Source organism: Fusarium redolens (assembly GCF_020744475.1).
Source record: "Fusarium redolens strain MPI-CAGE-AT-0023 chromosome Unknown BKA55scaffold_3, whole genome shotgun sequence".
NCBI classification, from domain to species: Eukaryota; Fungi; Ascomycota; class Sordariomycetes; order Hypocreales; family Nectriaceae; genus Fusarium; species Fusarium redolens.
Window position 1 is genome coordinate 1,663,807 of NW_025763666.1, and position 17,192 is coordinate 1,680,998.

General features: G+C 47.8%; 4 protein-coding genes across 4 annotated transcripts; 3 read left to right on the forward strand and 1 right to left on the reverse strand.

Moving 5' to 3' along the window:
• Window positions 1-984: 984 nt before the first annotated feature.
• Window positions 985-3,396, forward strand: BKA55DRAFT_660721 (glycoside hydrolase superfamily). Its single transcript, XM_046197560.1, has 2 exons — window positions 985-1,527; window positions 1,577-3,396. The coding sequence occupies exons 1-2, from the start codon at window positions 1,038-1,040 to the stop codon at window positions 3,181-3,183; spliced, it is 2,097 nt and encodes a 698-aa protein (XP_046053951.1). The 5' UTR covers window positions 985-1,037; the 3' UTR covers window positions 3,184-3,396.
• A 1,306-nt stretch (window positions 3,397-4,702) lies between these two features.
• Window positions 4,703-5,350, reverse strand: BKA55DRAFT_535158 (S-adenosyl-L-methionine-dependent methyltransferase; the record flags this gene model as incomplete). The annotated part of the gene is made up of 1 exon (XM_046189675.1): window positions 4,703-5,350. The coding sequence occupies one exon, from the start codon at window positions 5,348-5,350 to the stop codon at window positions 4,703-4,705; it is 648 nt and encodes a 215-aa protein (XP_046053952.1).
• Window positions 5,351-7,817: 2,467 nt separating this feature from the next.
• BKA55DRAFT_503175 (major facilitator superfamily domain-containing protein) lies at window positions 7,818-10,090 on the forward strand (the record flags this gene model as incomplete). The annotated part of the gene is made up of 6 exons (XM_046186982.1): window positions 7,818-8,134; window positions 8,185-8,687; window positions 8,741-9,269; window positions 9,518-9,554; window positions 9,687-9,756; window positions 9,930-10,090. 6 exons carry the CDS (start codon window positions 7,818-7,820, stop codon window positions 10,088-10,090), a joined length of 1,617 nt encoding a protein of 538 aa, XP_046053953.1.
• Window positions 10,091-14,656: 4,566 nt separating this feature from the next.
• Window positions 14,657-17,129, forward strand: BKA55DRAFT_718635 (uncharacterized protein; the record flags this gene model as incomplete). The annotated part of the gene is made up of 3 exons (XM_046200947.1): window positions 14,657-14,888; window positions 15,123-16,849; window positions 16,904-17,129. The coding sequence occupies 3 exons, from the start codon at window positions 14,657-14,659 to the stop codon at window positions 16,952-16,954; spliced, it is 2,010 nt and encodes a 669-aa protein (XP_046053954.1). The 3' UTR covers window positions 16,955-17,129.
• Between the last annotated feature and the right edge of the window lie 63 nt (window positions 17,130-17,192).

Genomic DNA, 17,192 nt, shown 5'->3' on the forward strand with positions numbered 1-17,192 from the left:
AGCAGAATGATTATACCTTAGATATCCAAAGCCAACCGAAGGGGGCTTATTGATTGATTGATCCTCGGTGAAGGTGATGTCAAGCTCGGCTTGCTGCGGGCTCAGCGGGATTGGCGGCGGCTTCTATCGCCCTCATGTCTAATGCCGAATAAGACGGAGAGTTACCCAATCAACTCCCAGTAGCACGGGTTACTACAATGAAATACTGAAGAGAATTAATTATACGCTTGAGTATGGATCACCTCATAACAGTGCTATTTGTCATTGCGCAGCAGACTTTATGAGTTGAGACAAAGATAGTCTGCTAACGATACTGATAAGGATAAGGAGGTATCAATGGATCTTCCTGGAGATAGGGAGGTATCATGAGATCTCATTTGCCGCTCCCCATACATTGCAAGCGATAAGTCTTTGTAACAAACTTATTCCGAAGACTAAACAAGTTTTCTATCACTTATCCTTCTTTGCTTGATAAGTGGTAAGCTGCTAAGCTGTCTCGCAAACTATCATTTGCCGTTCTGCCAGATCCAAGCGTTTCCACGTCTTGGTCCCAGAGTGTCCAGTCAACCAAGCTATGCACTAAGCCAGTGTATTAGGGATCATGGTGTTGCCAGTATCTGGGCAAATCTTGGATGGCATCCGCGGACCCCAAGAAGACATTGCATCTATTTTTATGAATCTATGTACTTACTCAACGGCAACGCTGCCGTTGAGTACGTATGCTGAAATTGCTTTGATCGTCGACATAGTGTCGTTTTTGAAGAAAAAGGAAGTCCGGCTTCTTCTAACAGGGCCGATTAATCTCTCCAATGACCGGAGCAATAAAAAGAAAACATGACGAAACGTGTCGAATAAGTTCTGGGTTATTGTTTCGACGAGGTCTGGGTCTGGGATAATTCCAAGGATGTATCTGGTTGCCCTGCCAACCAGGATTGGCCAAGACTGACGTCGTAATTGGTCGTAAAACCATTGACGCTCGCTCAAGTCCATTTCTGTAGAGATTGCATTCCAATTACGCCGTCGCTACATGTCTCACGATGCCGCCACCTGAGTCATCGCGGCGCTCTCACTCACATCGACCTAGAGACCGCGATAGGGACAGAGAAAGGGATCGACGAAAGAACGGTCAGCGGAAGAGGAAATCGCAAAGCTCCCGGCGACCAGTTTCTGGGTCGGAAGATAATCGCGACAGAAGTTCAAGAACACTATCAGCGAATGCCTTAGCGGATCTGGAAAGGGAGAACGCGCGACAGAAGAAACGGAGCGAGAGGGCGAGTCGAGACTATAGAGATGAATCACGAAGACGAGAACGACGAGATGAACACAGGAAGAAAGATCGGGATCGAGATCCTGATAGGCCGCGAACTCATGGTAAACATAAGAAGAAAAGGATCGTGAGCGGTGCTGTTATGGAAGAGGGACGGTCCAAGACACATCTTCGAGGTGGTTGGGGGAGTGTGGACAGTGTGGAACAAGAGAAAGACTTTTATTTATCAAAACCGCCAAAGAAGAGCAAGAAGAAACTCTGTAAGTTGCATGTGGTGAACTGGGCAATTGAGAAGCTGACTATATTCAGGGATTGCACTCGGTGTGAGTGCCGTTGTACTCATTATAATTATCATTGTGGCAGTTGTCGTCAGTAAGAAGAACAAAGGCGGTGGAGGAGGCGGGAGCAGCGACAAATCAGACGACTCAACCGAGGATACTTCTGACCTGGACGGGAAGGATCATTCAGAGATACCCGAGAAGTGGCAGAACACATATCTCGATCCTTGGACATGGAAGTCAACCACCGATTTCAACCTCACTTTCACCGATCAGATGGTTGGAGACTTGCCTGTCATGGGTCTCTATGACGACTGGGACGACTCGGCCCAAGCCAACGACAATGTCCCACCTCTCAACAAACCCTGGGGCTCTTATGCGAAGAAACCTGCTCGCGGAGTGTGTATTGGAGGATGGCTCTATCTAGAACCTTTTATCAGCCCATCTCTTTTCAATTATGATACCAAGGAGGGCATCATTGATGAATGGACTCTGTCCGAGAAGCTGGGTTCCGATGCAGCGAAAACTCTCGAAAAACATTATGCTTCATTCATCACGGAACAAACATTTAAGGACATACAAGCAGCTGGTCTCGATCACGTCCGAATTGGTTTCAACTACTGGGCTGTCGAGGTCTACGATGGTGATCCTTACGTGTACCGAACATCCTGGAGATATCTTCTCCGTGCTATCGAGTGGTGCCGTAAGTATGGCTTGCGAGTCAATTTAGACTTGCACGGTATTCCGGGAAGTCAAAACGGATGGAATCATAGCGGTCGATGGGGTTCCATTGGCTGGCTCAACGGAAAAGACGGTAGCAAAAACGCAGAGCGGGCACTTGATATTCACAACCGTTTGTCCAAGTTCTTTGCCCAACCCCGCTACAAGAACATCATCACCCACTACGGCCTCGCCAATGAACCTCGAATGACCAGCCTGAAAACAAGCGATGTTATCCAGTGGACAGAAAATGCATACAAACTCGTCCGTAAGAACGGCATCAAGGCTCTCGTGGTGTTTGGAGATGGATTTATGGGACTCGAGAACTGGCAAGGCTTGATGACGGGCTACGATGATATGGTCCTCGATGTTCACCAGTATGTCATTTTCAACGAGAACCAGATCGACTTTACGCACAAGAAGAAGGTTGAGTATGCTTGCGACGGCTGGACTGAGCAGGCTGAGATCAGTATGAATCCCTCGACAGGTTATGGACCAACCATCTTTGCCGAGTGGTCTCAGGCTGATACAGACTGCGCAAAGTATCTCACTGGCGTAGGCTGGGGTACTCGATGGGAGGGCACATACGACACCGGAAACAAGGACACTTCCATCTTGGAGCCCCGATGCCCAACAAAGGACGACAAGTGCTCATGTCGTGGCGCCAACGCAGATCCTAGCGACTGGAGCGACGAGTATAAGAAGTTCCTCAAGATGTTCGCCGAAGCACAGATGCACAGTTTCGAAAAAGGCTGGGGTTGGTGGTACTGGACATGGAAGACAGAGAATAACTACCAGTGGAGTTATGAGTCTGGCCTCAAGGCGGGTGTTTTGCCCGAGAAGCCTTGGGATCGGGACTTCAATTGTGACAAGGATGTTCCTGACTTTGCGAAGAGCGGTTTGCCGGAGTATCTTTAGAGATGTATTGTGTGTTGGTGGATATACCGTATCAGTTCGGCAGTACATGTTGGTGCGTTTTGGCGTTTGGGTCTGGTTTGCTTGGAATTGAGATAGAACATACATGCATGGCTGGTATATGGTGCTCTATGAGAACTGATCGAAAGTGTTTATGATGGTGGATGCATTGTCCTAAGGTAGATAGATATATAATGACAATATAAGGAAAATGAGTTGCTATGATGCTGTTGGTTCCCTGACTTTAAACCGTCAGTATCATGACCCGGTCCTAGGTGTATCATGGTTCGGAATATGCGAGACAGTTCGGAGATATGTCATGATGGTCATGATGACTTGCTAGAGGGTCTTGTCCCGTGATCGGAAGTGGTATCCGAGAGTCGGCGAGCAAGGACAAGCCCCCAAGCCCCAACTCGGACGGTGGAAGGCCTCAGAGTATCCGACAACACAGAAAACTCCCCGAGAAGATAGACATCATCATGGCTAGGTAGTTTCATGAGCCGCCCGAGAGCCGCCGATTGGGCGTTATGATTGTCGCAGATCCATGACGAATCAGTTGTCATCTGTTTTATGATTCGGTGAATAGTCGAGATACCTAGTGAATTTATATATCCTGATGAGGCAAGACTCCCCCAAGATTCAAGCCACTCATAGACAAGAACGAGTCTCAGAACTTTAAATGAACTAACGGATTAAATGGCTAATAGTAATGGAACATGGGGTCTTTGAATGTTTGGAAACCAGCTACCACGAAGCCAACTCCATCATAGATTACCTATGATTTCTGAGGTTGTTTACTATGGTATTCTTTATTTTTCAAGTACGTATAGGGCGGCTGACAATAGCATTAGCTTGACTATTCCACAATAGGAGCTGCATTTTAAAGAATTATGTTCTAAGAAAATGATCAAATAGTTGATCATGGTTGGATTGTGTAGGGGTGACATAGTAGAACTTCATATGAGCTTAGATAAAAATGATGCCAAATTTCCACAAAAGACAAATAATTATATATGCTTTGGAGATGAGGTTATGGAAGTCATGTCGTTGCTCTATCGTCCTACAATCTAAGTTTAAAAGAATGAGAGACATGTCACACTCAAAGAATCACAATCATGATTTGGGCACGCACGCCTTTTTGTATATTTATGCTGCATGTGTTGCTGAAGGAATGTGTAAGAGATTCCGATCGCGTTGCTCACTGGCGAGTCACCTTTGTCAAAACGAAATCCAATCACGAACATTCTTTGTCGTCTCTCATATGATCACCATCATTATCATCATCAACAACTTGCCAAAGCGAATACCTTGAAGGATACGGGTCAGAGGCGATTGCAACTGTACCATATCAAGAGTCGATGTGTATGTTCCTTTTCAATAGCTTTCCTGGGGTAGGGGAGGGTTTCCTGTGCTGTGTTTGCTTGTTTGTTTGTTTGTTTGTTGAGAGGGAAAGAAAAGGGAAGCCGGCCACGCATAGCATCATCATCATCATCATCACCGAAGTCATCATCAACGAATCACTTCATGCAGACACTTGCAAGACGAGGTAGTAAGCCTTGGCTCCAGCACCCCTTCGGTAGTCCTGCAATTCGGCAGACAGGACCTTGATCTTGTTCTGCTCGGCGAGGCTCTTCACGTGTGCCTCATAGCCTCCTGTCTGCCAGATCTCACGGATGACGGTGGCCACGATGTAGCCGCCTGGCTTCACGACACGAACAAATTCACTGATAGCCTCGGGACCAACGTGAGACTGAGTCAGGGTGCCCACACAGGTCACGACATCATAAGAGTCATTCTTTGCGGACAGCGGTCGCGACAGGTCACACACATCCAGGTTGCGGTATGCGTCTGTAGTGCGAGCCTCGTCGAGCATACCTGGACTGATGTCGACACCGTCAACCTTCTTTGCGCCCAGGCGAGCGAGGAAGACCCCGACGAGGCCGGTGCCACAACCAGCGTCAAGGATCTCGACGTCTTGGTTGATGGTAGGAGAGCCTAGGACTTGAGGGACATAGGCAGCGGCAATGGCTGGGCCGACATAGTCTTGGCCTTTGCCAGTGATTTCCTCGTTGTAGGTCTTTGCCCACTCATCATAGACAGAGCGAGCATGATCAGCGGAGGTGAGGGAGTAGATCTTGGGGAAGTATTGGGCAGTGGTTTGAGAAGACATGATGTTGAGTCAATTGGGGGGTTTTATAACAGGGGTAGAGGTGCAGTGTGTTCGATTGAGTTATGTAGGGATTTAAATGAGTAGAGGTGGGATTGCAAGGTATTCAAGTTGAGTGTATATGAAGTGCTTGTTCGTGTTGAAGACGAAGAGAGAGCTGAGTTGATGATTTAGAATCTCAACAACTTCGAGGAGAAAACCGCGACCTTTTATAACCATCTCAAACAAATAAAACCCCGCGTCTCATCTTGTTTCCCCTCGTCTCCCCGCGTCGTAGAGGTTCCGAAATGACGTTTGAGCGTGCTGCTGAATGCGAATCGATTGGTGGACAGGATATGATTGCGACTCGGCGTTGCCCAAAGAAGCGATCCGAGGTAAGCGCCTAAAATATGGAAAGAAATCTGTACATTTAATAGCTGTAATAATAGGTTTTTGTCAGAGAAATGGGGGCTGTCAAAAAGAAACCGCCATGTTTAAGTTCATGGTGTGAGAGTTGGAGGGGATCCAAAGGCAACGCAACGTTGGCGGTTATGATCAGCCGAGAACTCTTGGCCAACTGGGTCAATTGATTGGATTCCTGTTGGGGAAAGTAGAATTATGTGTCCTCTTTTTCACTGAAGTTTCTATTTCCTTCGGGGACTTTTTTGGCGCGTTTGCGATCAGTCTGTTTGTGAATACTGACAGTCTTTGACTACACCATCAGAGACGAAACTTTGGCCCGATCGCAACAACTAGGTGCAACCAAAAACAAGTCGATCATCACAAGGAAATAAACGCTGGCTCCTGGAGAATCCAATAGGACAAGGTCATGGTCGGAAAGAAGAGAGTTCAGCCAGTCGCGGGCGCATCATGAGTGAGTCCTATTGCGAGAATTTCATGCATAACTGCAGCACTTTTGCCTCGTTCGCTTCTGCCAGACTGGACAGTGCAGCTGCAGTGTGCCTTGGAAGTGCATCTCTGAGTTGCAATTCGAGCTCATGGTAGAAGCGGGATTGGTGCGATTACCATGTCTCTTGAGCGCTGATAACTGTCTCAACAACTATTGACTATTTGATGGGATAGATGCGGCATACCTTACCTACTTGCCACCTCTCATGACTCTTTAATTGCATCTGTTCGTTAACTACGACTGGTCTGCATGAAGGGACCTGCTTACCCTACAACACACGATGTCTCTCAGTCACGGGCATATTTCCTGGCTTTCCGTTCTGCTGACCGAGCCGTGACTGATGTCCCTCATTACAACCCTACCAGCGCCCGCAGTGGTACGAGTGAAACTGGATGACGACATGTACGCATGTCGTCTTGAGCATCCTATCAGATATCGTGAGCGGTGCCAAGATATTTGATAATTGGTCCCGCTTGGTCCATGTTGAGCCGTGTCTGGGATATGCAAGTAATTCGAGACCTGGTTCGTCAACTCGAAATAGCTAAGGGGCTCTTATCGACGGAATCGGACAATATCTCCATCAGCATGTGAAGAATAACTGGGTTTTGAACTCTTGCAGGGTCGTATTGCCTGAACATGAGGCTCTCTTATTCGACCACCTGAAGATGATGAGTGTTAGCGTTATACGGAGCTACTGATGTTCGATCAAGTTCAAGGTACCCAAACATAAGCGTATGTATTCCCCTCATTCTTGTACTAACGACTCTCTGAAAGAGAGCCTCATAAGTCTCGATATGCAGGGAAATATCAATTAAACATCATGAGATAGATTATTGTTGAGCTCTTGTTCTCCCTTTCCCCGAGAAACTGAAGGAGAGAAGAAGTGAGAATATTTGCCATGTTCAAGAGCCGAAAGAGTTCAAAGAGACAGTTCGAGAAAGATCAAACGCCGAAAGCCGAAATAAGAACTTTTTGGTCTTAATACACAATGTATTATTAACACTCTATCGCCGAGATCAACATGGAGAGGGGGAATAATAGCCCGCCTCAACACATCAGCATCTCCGAGTCAACTTGTCCTTCTCACTAAGTGATCTTCCCAGGAATATAGCGACTCTTATTTCACCAGCCATGACTGACTTCGTAAATACGGGATACGCGATACGCGCCCTGCTTCTCCTAGAGTCAAGCTGTTCAATAAGCAAGCCACGGCGGCCGATCGTTCCCCTCGAGACCCTAGCTTGTCAGCTTTGATTGGGTATTAATAAACATTCCGCATCTTTACAGGGTGGCAAGTCATGTTTTTGGTCAGCGATGACAACATGAGGTGATTTTCCTGGTACGCGATAATAGAGATTCTAGCTTTGTGGTGGTGAGGAATGGAAGAATTTTGTTGGAGAGCATTGTGTTTAGAGAGTGTATAAAGACTAGGAGGACCGCAGTTTTGGCATAGTTTTTGGATTATCAAGTTATCTTCACTACGAGAATTCGGTTCTTGAAACTAGAGCTCAAAAAGTTACTGCGAATTATAATTACGTGTCTACGCAAATACCATTACCAATAGCCAGAAACATAAGTAACATGGATCGCGACATTGAAAAGACGTCAACGAATTCAGGGACACTCCGCCCAGAGAGGAACGACATGAACTTTGCACCCATTCAATCACCACAAGCAACTGGAACTCGCTCACGAGCATCTGCCAGTATATCCCGCTGTCAGTCTCAAAATGGTTACAGCTGTAACCCCCACAACGAGCCTTCGGATGATGAAGTTGAGAAGGATCCTTTCGAAGTCGGCTGGGATGGAGATGACAACGACAGTCTATGTCCCCGGAGCTTTCATAAGATGAAGAAGTGGCTCATTATCATCATTGTCTCGTCTGGAAGTCTCTGCGTGTAAGTATTTCTTCGGTATCTTTCACACATTAATGCTGACGTGAATACAGAACTGCTGCCAGTTCCATCTACACGTCTACGTATGAACAGATGGAGGCTGAATTTGGCAACTCACGAGAAGTCTCCATCCTTAGTCTTTCGTTCTTTGTTCTGGGTATCGGACTAGGTCCCATGCTCCTCGGTCCCATGAGCGAGTTCTATGGTCGACGCCTTATCTATATTGTATCGTGGACTCTTTATGTCGTCTTTATCATTCCTCAGGCCGTGGCTCAGAATATCGAGACCGTGGTCGTGAGTCGATTTCTCGATGGGTTCGCTGGTAGCGCATTCCTGGCTGTGTCAGGAGGTACCGTTGGAGATCTCTTCACGGCGAATGAGTTGCAAGCGCCCATGTTGATGTTTTCACTGGCACCTTTCGTAGGTCCGTCAATTGGACCTTTAATCGGGGGGCTTATCAACTATAACACTGACTGGAGGTGGACGCATTGGACTCTTCTTATCTGGGCGTTTGTCCTCTTATTAGCTATTGTGTTGCTTGTCCCTGAGACGTATCGTAAGTCTAATTCAGCACCAAGAGGCAATTTGTCCCAACTAAACTCTATTAAGATCCCATCCTGCTCAAGAACAAAGCCAAACAGATGCGAAAGGAAACTGGAGACGAAAGGTGGAAAGCCCCTACAGAAAAGGTCCAGAAATCAGCCACCGGCGCAATAGGTCGATCTCTTCTACGTCCCTTTCAGCTATTAATCTTCGAACCTATGTGTTTGAACCTATGTATCTTCACAGCCATTGTCCTCGGTATTCTGTATCTCTTCTTTGGGGCCTTTCACCTTGTATTCGGCGATATTTACGGCTTCAACCTCTGGCAGAACGGCTGCTCTTTTCTTGGCATCCTCGTGGGAATGCTGCTCGCCGCTGTCCTTGATCCCCTGTGGCACAATATTCGGAACAAACTCATCCGCAAGTTGAGCGACGATACGGGCATTGAAGGAAACAGTCAGCCTGAATTTAGATTGCCTCCAGCTATTTTGGGGGGTATCCTTGTTCCAGTCGGTATCTTCATGTTTGCCTGGTCGTGTTATCCCTGGGTTCACTGGATTGTGCCCATAATTGGATCAGCAATCTTTGGAGCTGGGTAAGTAATCACAATCCATTCCATGTCAAACCAAACCATTCGCAGGCCTCAAGGAGGCGCACCTAGGGGAGCACCGTGATACCTAAGTCCAACTTTACACGGACCAGGACAAGAACCGGACACGCGGAATCAAGCTCACACAAGAAGAACAAAACATGTCTTAGTCACCGCTTGGTCATGCCTCTTGATCTCGTATCCCCTGAACCTCTGCTTGACGAACTGCAGCTAACCGCTCAACACTGATATAGAATCCTTCTTGTATTCAGTGGAGTCTTCACCTTTCTAGTAAGTCCAGCTTTGTGCCTGTATCACAAGTCTGTGACAGGCTCACTGCACGTTACGCAGCTCTTAGCTAGCCATTGTGACAGGAGTGTGCTCGTGCCAGAGAAGAGACTGTGCTGACTTTGATGGAAATAGGTGGATGCGTATCCACAGTATGCCGCAAGTGCCCTTGCTGCTAATGCATTCGTGCGTTGTGTCTTTGCTGGTAAGTCGTTGGAGTATTTATTCCCATGGACTCGTCTGATTCTTCACCGCCGGCTGGCTATCAACTTCCCCTGACATAGCCTATTCTGGGGAGCATGGAGGTGTCAACCCGGGGAATTGTTGAGATTCAGGTGCATGCGTTTACATGAATAATCACTAATTCGAGTCCTGCAGCTGCATTTCCCCTGTTTGGTAACCAGATGTATACCAAGCTCAACAACCACTGGGCTTCGTCTTTGCTAGCTTTCCTGACAGTCGCTATGATGCCTTTCCCTTATCTGTTCTTCCGGTATGGGAAGAGAATCAGAGCAAACAGTCGATTTGCTACTTCGTAAAGGATGTTCATCGAGGTTAGACTTGGGGTGATGAGAAGACTATGTGATCTGGGCTGCAAGTTCTGACTTCATCCGGGTACCCGCGCCACCAGACCAGGCACCAAATCCCCTTTACTGCAGCTATGAGATGGACATCTCAAACTAACACACCGAAAGCCCTGCTAGGTCAAGAGTGGCTTTCGCGGAAAATGAGTGGATTGATCGCCGGTTGTACAAGAAGGCCGGTCTAGCTCCTATACACAGGGCTTGAAATATTGGTGCTTCTATATTTATCTTTGAAGATAACTGAAATTGTGTAATAACTTTACAATATTGCTTAAAAAGAGGGGATACCAAGAATTTCGATGAGGGTGCATGATCTGATTGTGAATGCTTGTTAAGATCGCCTCGGCTGAAAGGCATCTCTGGCTTCCCCCAGAATTAATGCAGCCAGCTAAGTTTATCTTGAGTAAAGATCTTCCCGGGCCGCTAGGCGAATGCGGGGATCTGGATGACGGACAGCTAATGATGATCAGTAATAGGCGAGTATAAACGGTGGCTTGATACAAGTGCTCAGCTGTTGCAGGCTTCAACAACCATGATCCAGGTTAGGTCTTTACAGAACATGCAGTACATCCAATCGAGAATGTTGATTATCCTACTTGAAAAATTGACCTAGTCAGCTGGTCATGTTTGCCAAAAATCAGTATCACATCGTACCCTTGAGCTAAAACACCAAACATCGGCATAAGATGGACCAACCACAACTTTGGTGTGAAGAGCAGCCTCAAGATCGACAAGGGGGTCTCAGCCCTTTTAGTACCTACATTAAATTTACAATCTGCAGGCCCTCGGTTATCGCAGCCTCGACTCAACTGCAGGTTCTCGGCCAGCAGTGGGTCGTATCCTCCAACCGCATTGACGCACGCATGCTTCTACCCGATGTGAATATAAAAAAAAAGCAAGCAACAAGGACTAGGGACATATTGCCCACAAGAGGCTCAGCAGGACGTGCTAATTAAATTGGGAATCCTTGTCTTGGAGCGGCTGTCATGCAATGCAGCGCAGCCGCAATGGAGAAATAAAGGAAAAAGCGAACAAAAGCTGAAAGATGTTGCAGGATTTGAGAGTCTCGTTGAGAGCCACAAATAGTTACACCTGAGACAGGACTTTTCTGCCCAACTTTAGGTAATTGTAAAGCAAACACTCACGCTAACATCAATGCACAAGTCTCTACCGAGAATCAGGCTCCCGTGCAGACTTTCTATTTGCGCAACTTAATGAGGATCGTTACCTTGTATCTTGGCGTGATTCAAGATAGGATCAATAACCCCCAAAGCCTCGGTCGCCGACGGGTTGCGGTCGGTTAGCGAACCGCGGGTGTTGGATATCCAATAAAGGACCCTGGATATCAACCTGGATCGTTCTATTCTTCACCGCAAACAGCTGAGCGTTGGGCTTCCGCTTCCGCCCCTCACCTCCGGCATCCGGGCTCGGCATCAAGCCCCGCGTTCCGGCTGGCCGGCTTCCTCCAGATTTGGAGGAAAACACTGATAAATGTAACAAGTTGCACTGTATGAAACCTCTATTTGTCAAGGAGAGGTAGTCACTGTAGTTGACATGTATGTATAACTCTCTGGATTGTCTGTCTTACTCTTCTCTGTGCTCTATATGTTCATTTCGGGTACCTTACTTAGACGCCGCTTACCAGCCGTTCCACACCGGCCAGTCGGTGACTACGCCGGCGAGCAGCTTCTTCATCTACTAGTAGTACTAGGGTCCTCTTTTCTTTTCTTTTTGCTTCTGGGTTTTGGTAGAGACTAATTACAGGGCTAGAATTGCGTGTTAGTTGCCCAAGAGATGACTTGAAACATATACATGCATGTTGGCTTGCGTAGTCTACGGATACGACAGACTATCAGCAAGATGGCAATTGGCGTTCTGCATCAAGTATCACCAGAGTTATCCAACATCAACCCGACGCCGCACCTTGTCGCAACGGTGCTGCAGTCGCACGACACTTAGAGACCCTTGTCATAGGCGAGTTACGAATCACACTCTGGCTGACTTTGCTATTACCAACACAAAAGAGAGTTTGATATGTCGACGTGTACGCGCAGAGAAGCATCCAACCAGGGCCCCAGACTGTTGCGATTCACAATGCATCAGTCTAAGCCAGGTTTAGGGGTTGAGGTTGGTGGCTGGTGGTTGGGAATACAAATTCGATGGATCAATGGAGTAGTTTTTGGCGGCTCAGCGGGACCTCTTTAGCTTCATCTTCTCGATCGAGACTATTGCTTGAGGCGTAGAAGGTGAAATTCTCCTTCCATGACCTTTCTTGACCGCTAGAAGTCATCAACTATCCCACTGGCTCGAATACTTAAAAAATCTGATCTTGATTACAATGCTTCATCAGTTACAAATAGAAGCATCGTCAGACCAATAGCCAGCGCCCAGTTTCCCCAGAGCGGGTTACTCCCTCCACTAGTAAACCCCGCAGTCAAAAGTTTGACTTTCATTGGGCTCGAATTGGTTTCTGCTAGCGGGTGTGAAAATGGGAGGCTTGAAACTTCGGTTTGCTGAGGCATAAACGACTGAGTAAGAGTATCAGCCATATTAGTCTATCAAATCCACCTGGAACTCGTCGAGGCAAAATCTTCATGATGATCAGCGCGTTGGTTATGTTGTTGGTGACGATGTTGAATCAATTGACTGTCAGATACCCATGTCTAGGCAGATTGAAGGGTTTGACGTTCATTGCTACGTAGAGTTGACAAGACAGGACAGGGGAATTGACTGAAAGGATGAAGAGTTACCCACCCTGTGTGGGTACCCTTACAGCTAATACCTGCATGGTTATTCGATCATCCGCCTGTCAATGTCCTGTCTGTAGCTGTTCACGAGATTGCATGTAGCATCACCTCGGGTTTCTACATTTGCACATGCCATGCACAACGAACGAGCCTTGGCTGTCTTTACCTTCTGATGTAAACAGGATTCGTCACTCTATCTGCATGTACACATTGTATTTCAATATGCATATCCAATCCATTCCTTATCCCCCTAAACACAATCCACTTTCTCTGACTGAGAGCTTGTCATGAACCCACTTTGTTGTACCTACATCAGGTACTTGGCACAGCAAACTTGGTACTTCTGCGATCCCTAGCACGCATTCGCATTCGATTCTTACAGCATAGACAACCTTTTAGGTACCTCGGAGCAAGTAAGAGCAGCACAGGAACAACCTTAAGACACTTACATCCTCCAATAGCCCTGCCCTGTCTGTGGCGTCTGCTAATCCACCAACCACCAAAACCCACAATGCTACCTACTACCACCACCCACTACAACACCCTGTCGCCTGACCTGACTGGGCTCTTCTAACTGACCTTGAATTGGACCAGTCATTGCTTACAACTTATTCTGCGAATTGCCTCGTTCGACTTCAACTCTCAACGTTGACTCTGTATCCTTTCCTATACCCTTCTTCAATCCAACCTATATCGCGATCCGGCTCCTCCGCACAATCTGCGCTCAACTTCTCCCCCGCGCCGCGCCTGGTTCGCATGCCTCATCTCTGCACAACGCTACATATACGCTGTCACCACAGCCTGCTGTTACGGGTCGCCGACGCCGTGTGAGCTTCTACTGTTGCTATAGTGCCCAATTTCTGCTATAAATTGGTTGGCTTTCGTGCTGGTTCTGGGTGCAGCCACTCCTCATGGCCTGCGGGTAGCTGCATCCTATTCTTTCCTCGTCGTCATTCGCATCCTCACAGTCGCCATATCTCTCACCTCCCGTGTCGCCTTAGACAGCTCCGCCTCTACCGCTGACCGACACCTCTCCTGCGCCTAGCGATCATCGATCACCTAAGCTCATCGAATCGGAATTTTACCTTCTCCACCTCCTACGCCTTCTTCGGTGACAACAATCACAGCCTCACGACTGCTTCGACCTACGATTGACTCAATATACGTTTCACAAAGACGCCTCTTTGCGTACCATAGCTAAGCACCCATTGGCTTTCACCGAGTACGCCCCTTCTACGATACGAGCCTGACCGATCAGTTTCGGTCTGCCAATTAGCCCAGAGGCTTGATCATCAAATACACGGCTGCATACAGCCTTCTGGCCTCGTTTGCGCCCAACGCCATAGTCCTACCGCATCTGTACATTGCAGTTCAGGTTGTTCCTAATCTTACATACATCACCCACGCAGCGCGCGTCAGCGATCAGTGAGGGAGATCAGGGGAACGATTCTCTGTGCATTGCCACGCCACCGTGGGGGTTGTTGTCACTGTGAACAGCACTTCTTGTAACGTCAATTCGACGGCGTACTTGTCCCTGCTTAGTTGTCCCACCACGGCTTGGATAAGTGTGGTTTCGCAAAGGTGTCTAAAAGGAGGACAAGGTGAAAGAGAGAAACAAAATAGATTTCTGGGATCGGAGCCTGCATATCCGGGCCGCCTTGTGTGCAGCAACCCAAACAAAGTCTCGGCCTCGAATAAGCTGAAAGGAGGATATTCCAGCTGTCGCATTGCCTTGTCCTGGTCTCCAGGCCTTGTATATAAAACCTAAGACACCATGCCGCACGAGATGGAGGAGAATAGCACTGAGGTCTCAGATGTTATGTCTGAGAACGAAGACGAGACCGAGACTTTTCTTAAGGAAGAAGACGAGAAAATGACCGACCAGAGCACTACCGAGAGCACCACCGAGGTCAAGAAGAAGTATGACCCCAAAGACCCTATGCGCCCTAGGAGGAAAAAGGCGCGAAGGGCGTGCTTTGCATGTCAAAGAGCTCATCTGACTTGTGGTAAGTATCCTTGCAACGACCGAATGTTGGCAATATGCCGATATGTGCCGATCATCATGACATGAGCGTTCGTTTTCTCCATGTGAAGTTTGACCCTTTAGTCCATCAGTTGTCGGCATTTTCACTGCTAAACTGCTTGCGTGCTTCTACGGCCCATTTCTGTGAGAGAAGAGTCATGGTTGAGATCGTCAAGATTGACAGACAAGAAGAGATATCAAACTGACACCTTTCTAGGAGATGAGAGACCGTGCCAAAGGTGCATCAAACGTGGCCTCGCTGATGCATGTCAAGATGGTGTGCGCAAGAAGGCCAAATACCTTCATGATGCTCCTCCGGAAGCCCTTCGGCCTGTTCTTGGCCCAAATTACAACCCCAATCCCAATCCCACTCCCTCGCGGCCCAACACTCAGCGTCAGAATTCGAATGCCAGCCAGTCAGATAGTATGTCTGCAACTGGTAGCAACTTCTTTTCTCAGGCGAGCACTACGACACTACCGGTCTATTCAACGGGCGCGCAGACTCCTGTAGGCATTGATAGTCTACCTTTCAACCCTCAAACGTCCCCAACATCCTTCCAGGCTCCAATCAGCAATGCACACGCTCCAATTAACAACATTATACCTACTGGTAATATGGACTTCAACGCCTTATTCGACCCTAGCAACCCTGCTCTGTACAACTTTGACCTCGAAGGTCTGAATTTCGGTAGCCAATACGCCGGCTGGGAGTTTGGTATTCTCAACAAGATGGCCCTTGGAGCCGAGACACCTCCGCGAGAGAACTCCCTGTCACAGACTCCAACCACCGAGGCCACTTATGCAGCTCTCTTCGGAAATGCAAATGGCAACGGAAACGGCTTTGATCATCCCATGTTAGGGGCCGACTTTTCGGGTATGGACCAAAATAACCAATCTCTATATGCCCAGGGAAACCTCCAGCACGGACTACCCCATGCTTATGCTATTGCAGCCGGGCCTACAAGCCTTGCCAGCCCAAGTACAGATGCGACGGCCAGCCCCCATTCTGTTGCGGGTATGGAAGGCTCACCAGGCCATAATTTTGCTGGAATTCCTACAGTTCCTGGCGCCCAACGACACAGACCGAAGAGTACTAAGCCGAATCCCAAGTCGTATCTTGGCAAGCGACAAAGAGACTCTGCTGCTATCTACGAAAGTGTAAAAGAGCCGTATCCTTACACAACCGGATTCCACAACATGGTGGCTGTCCTACGAAACCGTCTGCCCGGCAACAAGCTACTACGAATCGCCAAGGCCCTTGGAGAGATTCGACCGTCGTTTATATCGTGTACCAAAGATCTGACCCGTCAGGATCTGATTTTCATGGAGAAGTGCTTTCAAAGAACGTTGGTAGAATATGATGACTTTTTACAGCATTGCTGCGCTCCGACCATTGTCTGTCGAAGATCAGGCGAGGTCGCTGCGGTCAACAAAGAGTTCATCGCGTTGACAGGGTGGACAAAAGAGGTGTTGCTCGGAAAAGAGCCAAACCTCAATATCAATACCTACAGCGGGCGTTCGACCAATGGGTCGAACACACCAGACAACAATGCTCAGGGAGACATGCCAACTCCCCGGCCTCAAAAAGCCACTCTTGACATGAGCGGCGGACGACCCCAGCCTGTTTTCTTGGGTGAGCTGCTTGATGACGACAGTGTTGTCGAGTTTTACCAAGATTTTGCGGAATTGGCCTTTGAGGACAGTCGCGGCAAGGTACAGAGAAGTTGCCGACTCAACAAGTATCGATCTTCTCAAAGCATGGACATCAAGCCAGATCATGCCGCTCAGAAGGACGTACAGCCAAGCATCCTCAGTAGCCGAGTTACGCGAATTGACAGCGAGCACGGTATATCAAGGATTGAGAGGGATGGCAAGGTTGAATGCACTTACTGTTGGACGATCAAACGAGACGTCTTTGACATTCCCATGATGATTATAATGAATGTGAGTTCTAATATCTCGTTCTGTAAGACTTCTTTCTTGCTAACTCCAGTGCAGTTCTTACCGCGATATTTACCAGACCAAGGACCCCAGCAACTAGCAGTTTAGCTGGTTATGACTGAGGGCAAAACTGAAATACGTTCATTCTCCCTTTTTGTTGGAGGTTATGTTCTTCGAAATGAGATCCTAGCCAGGCCTTTAAGGGAGGGCTGCCTTGCAAGAGAAGGGAAAGATCTGGAGTACACACTTTTGCATAGAAGATTAGCTTTGATGCTGTATAGTTTATTGGTAGTGCTCTAAGTCAGACAGATGGGGGTTTCGCATGATACCCAGGTAGTTTAGCAGA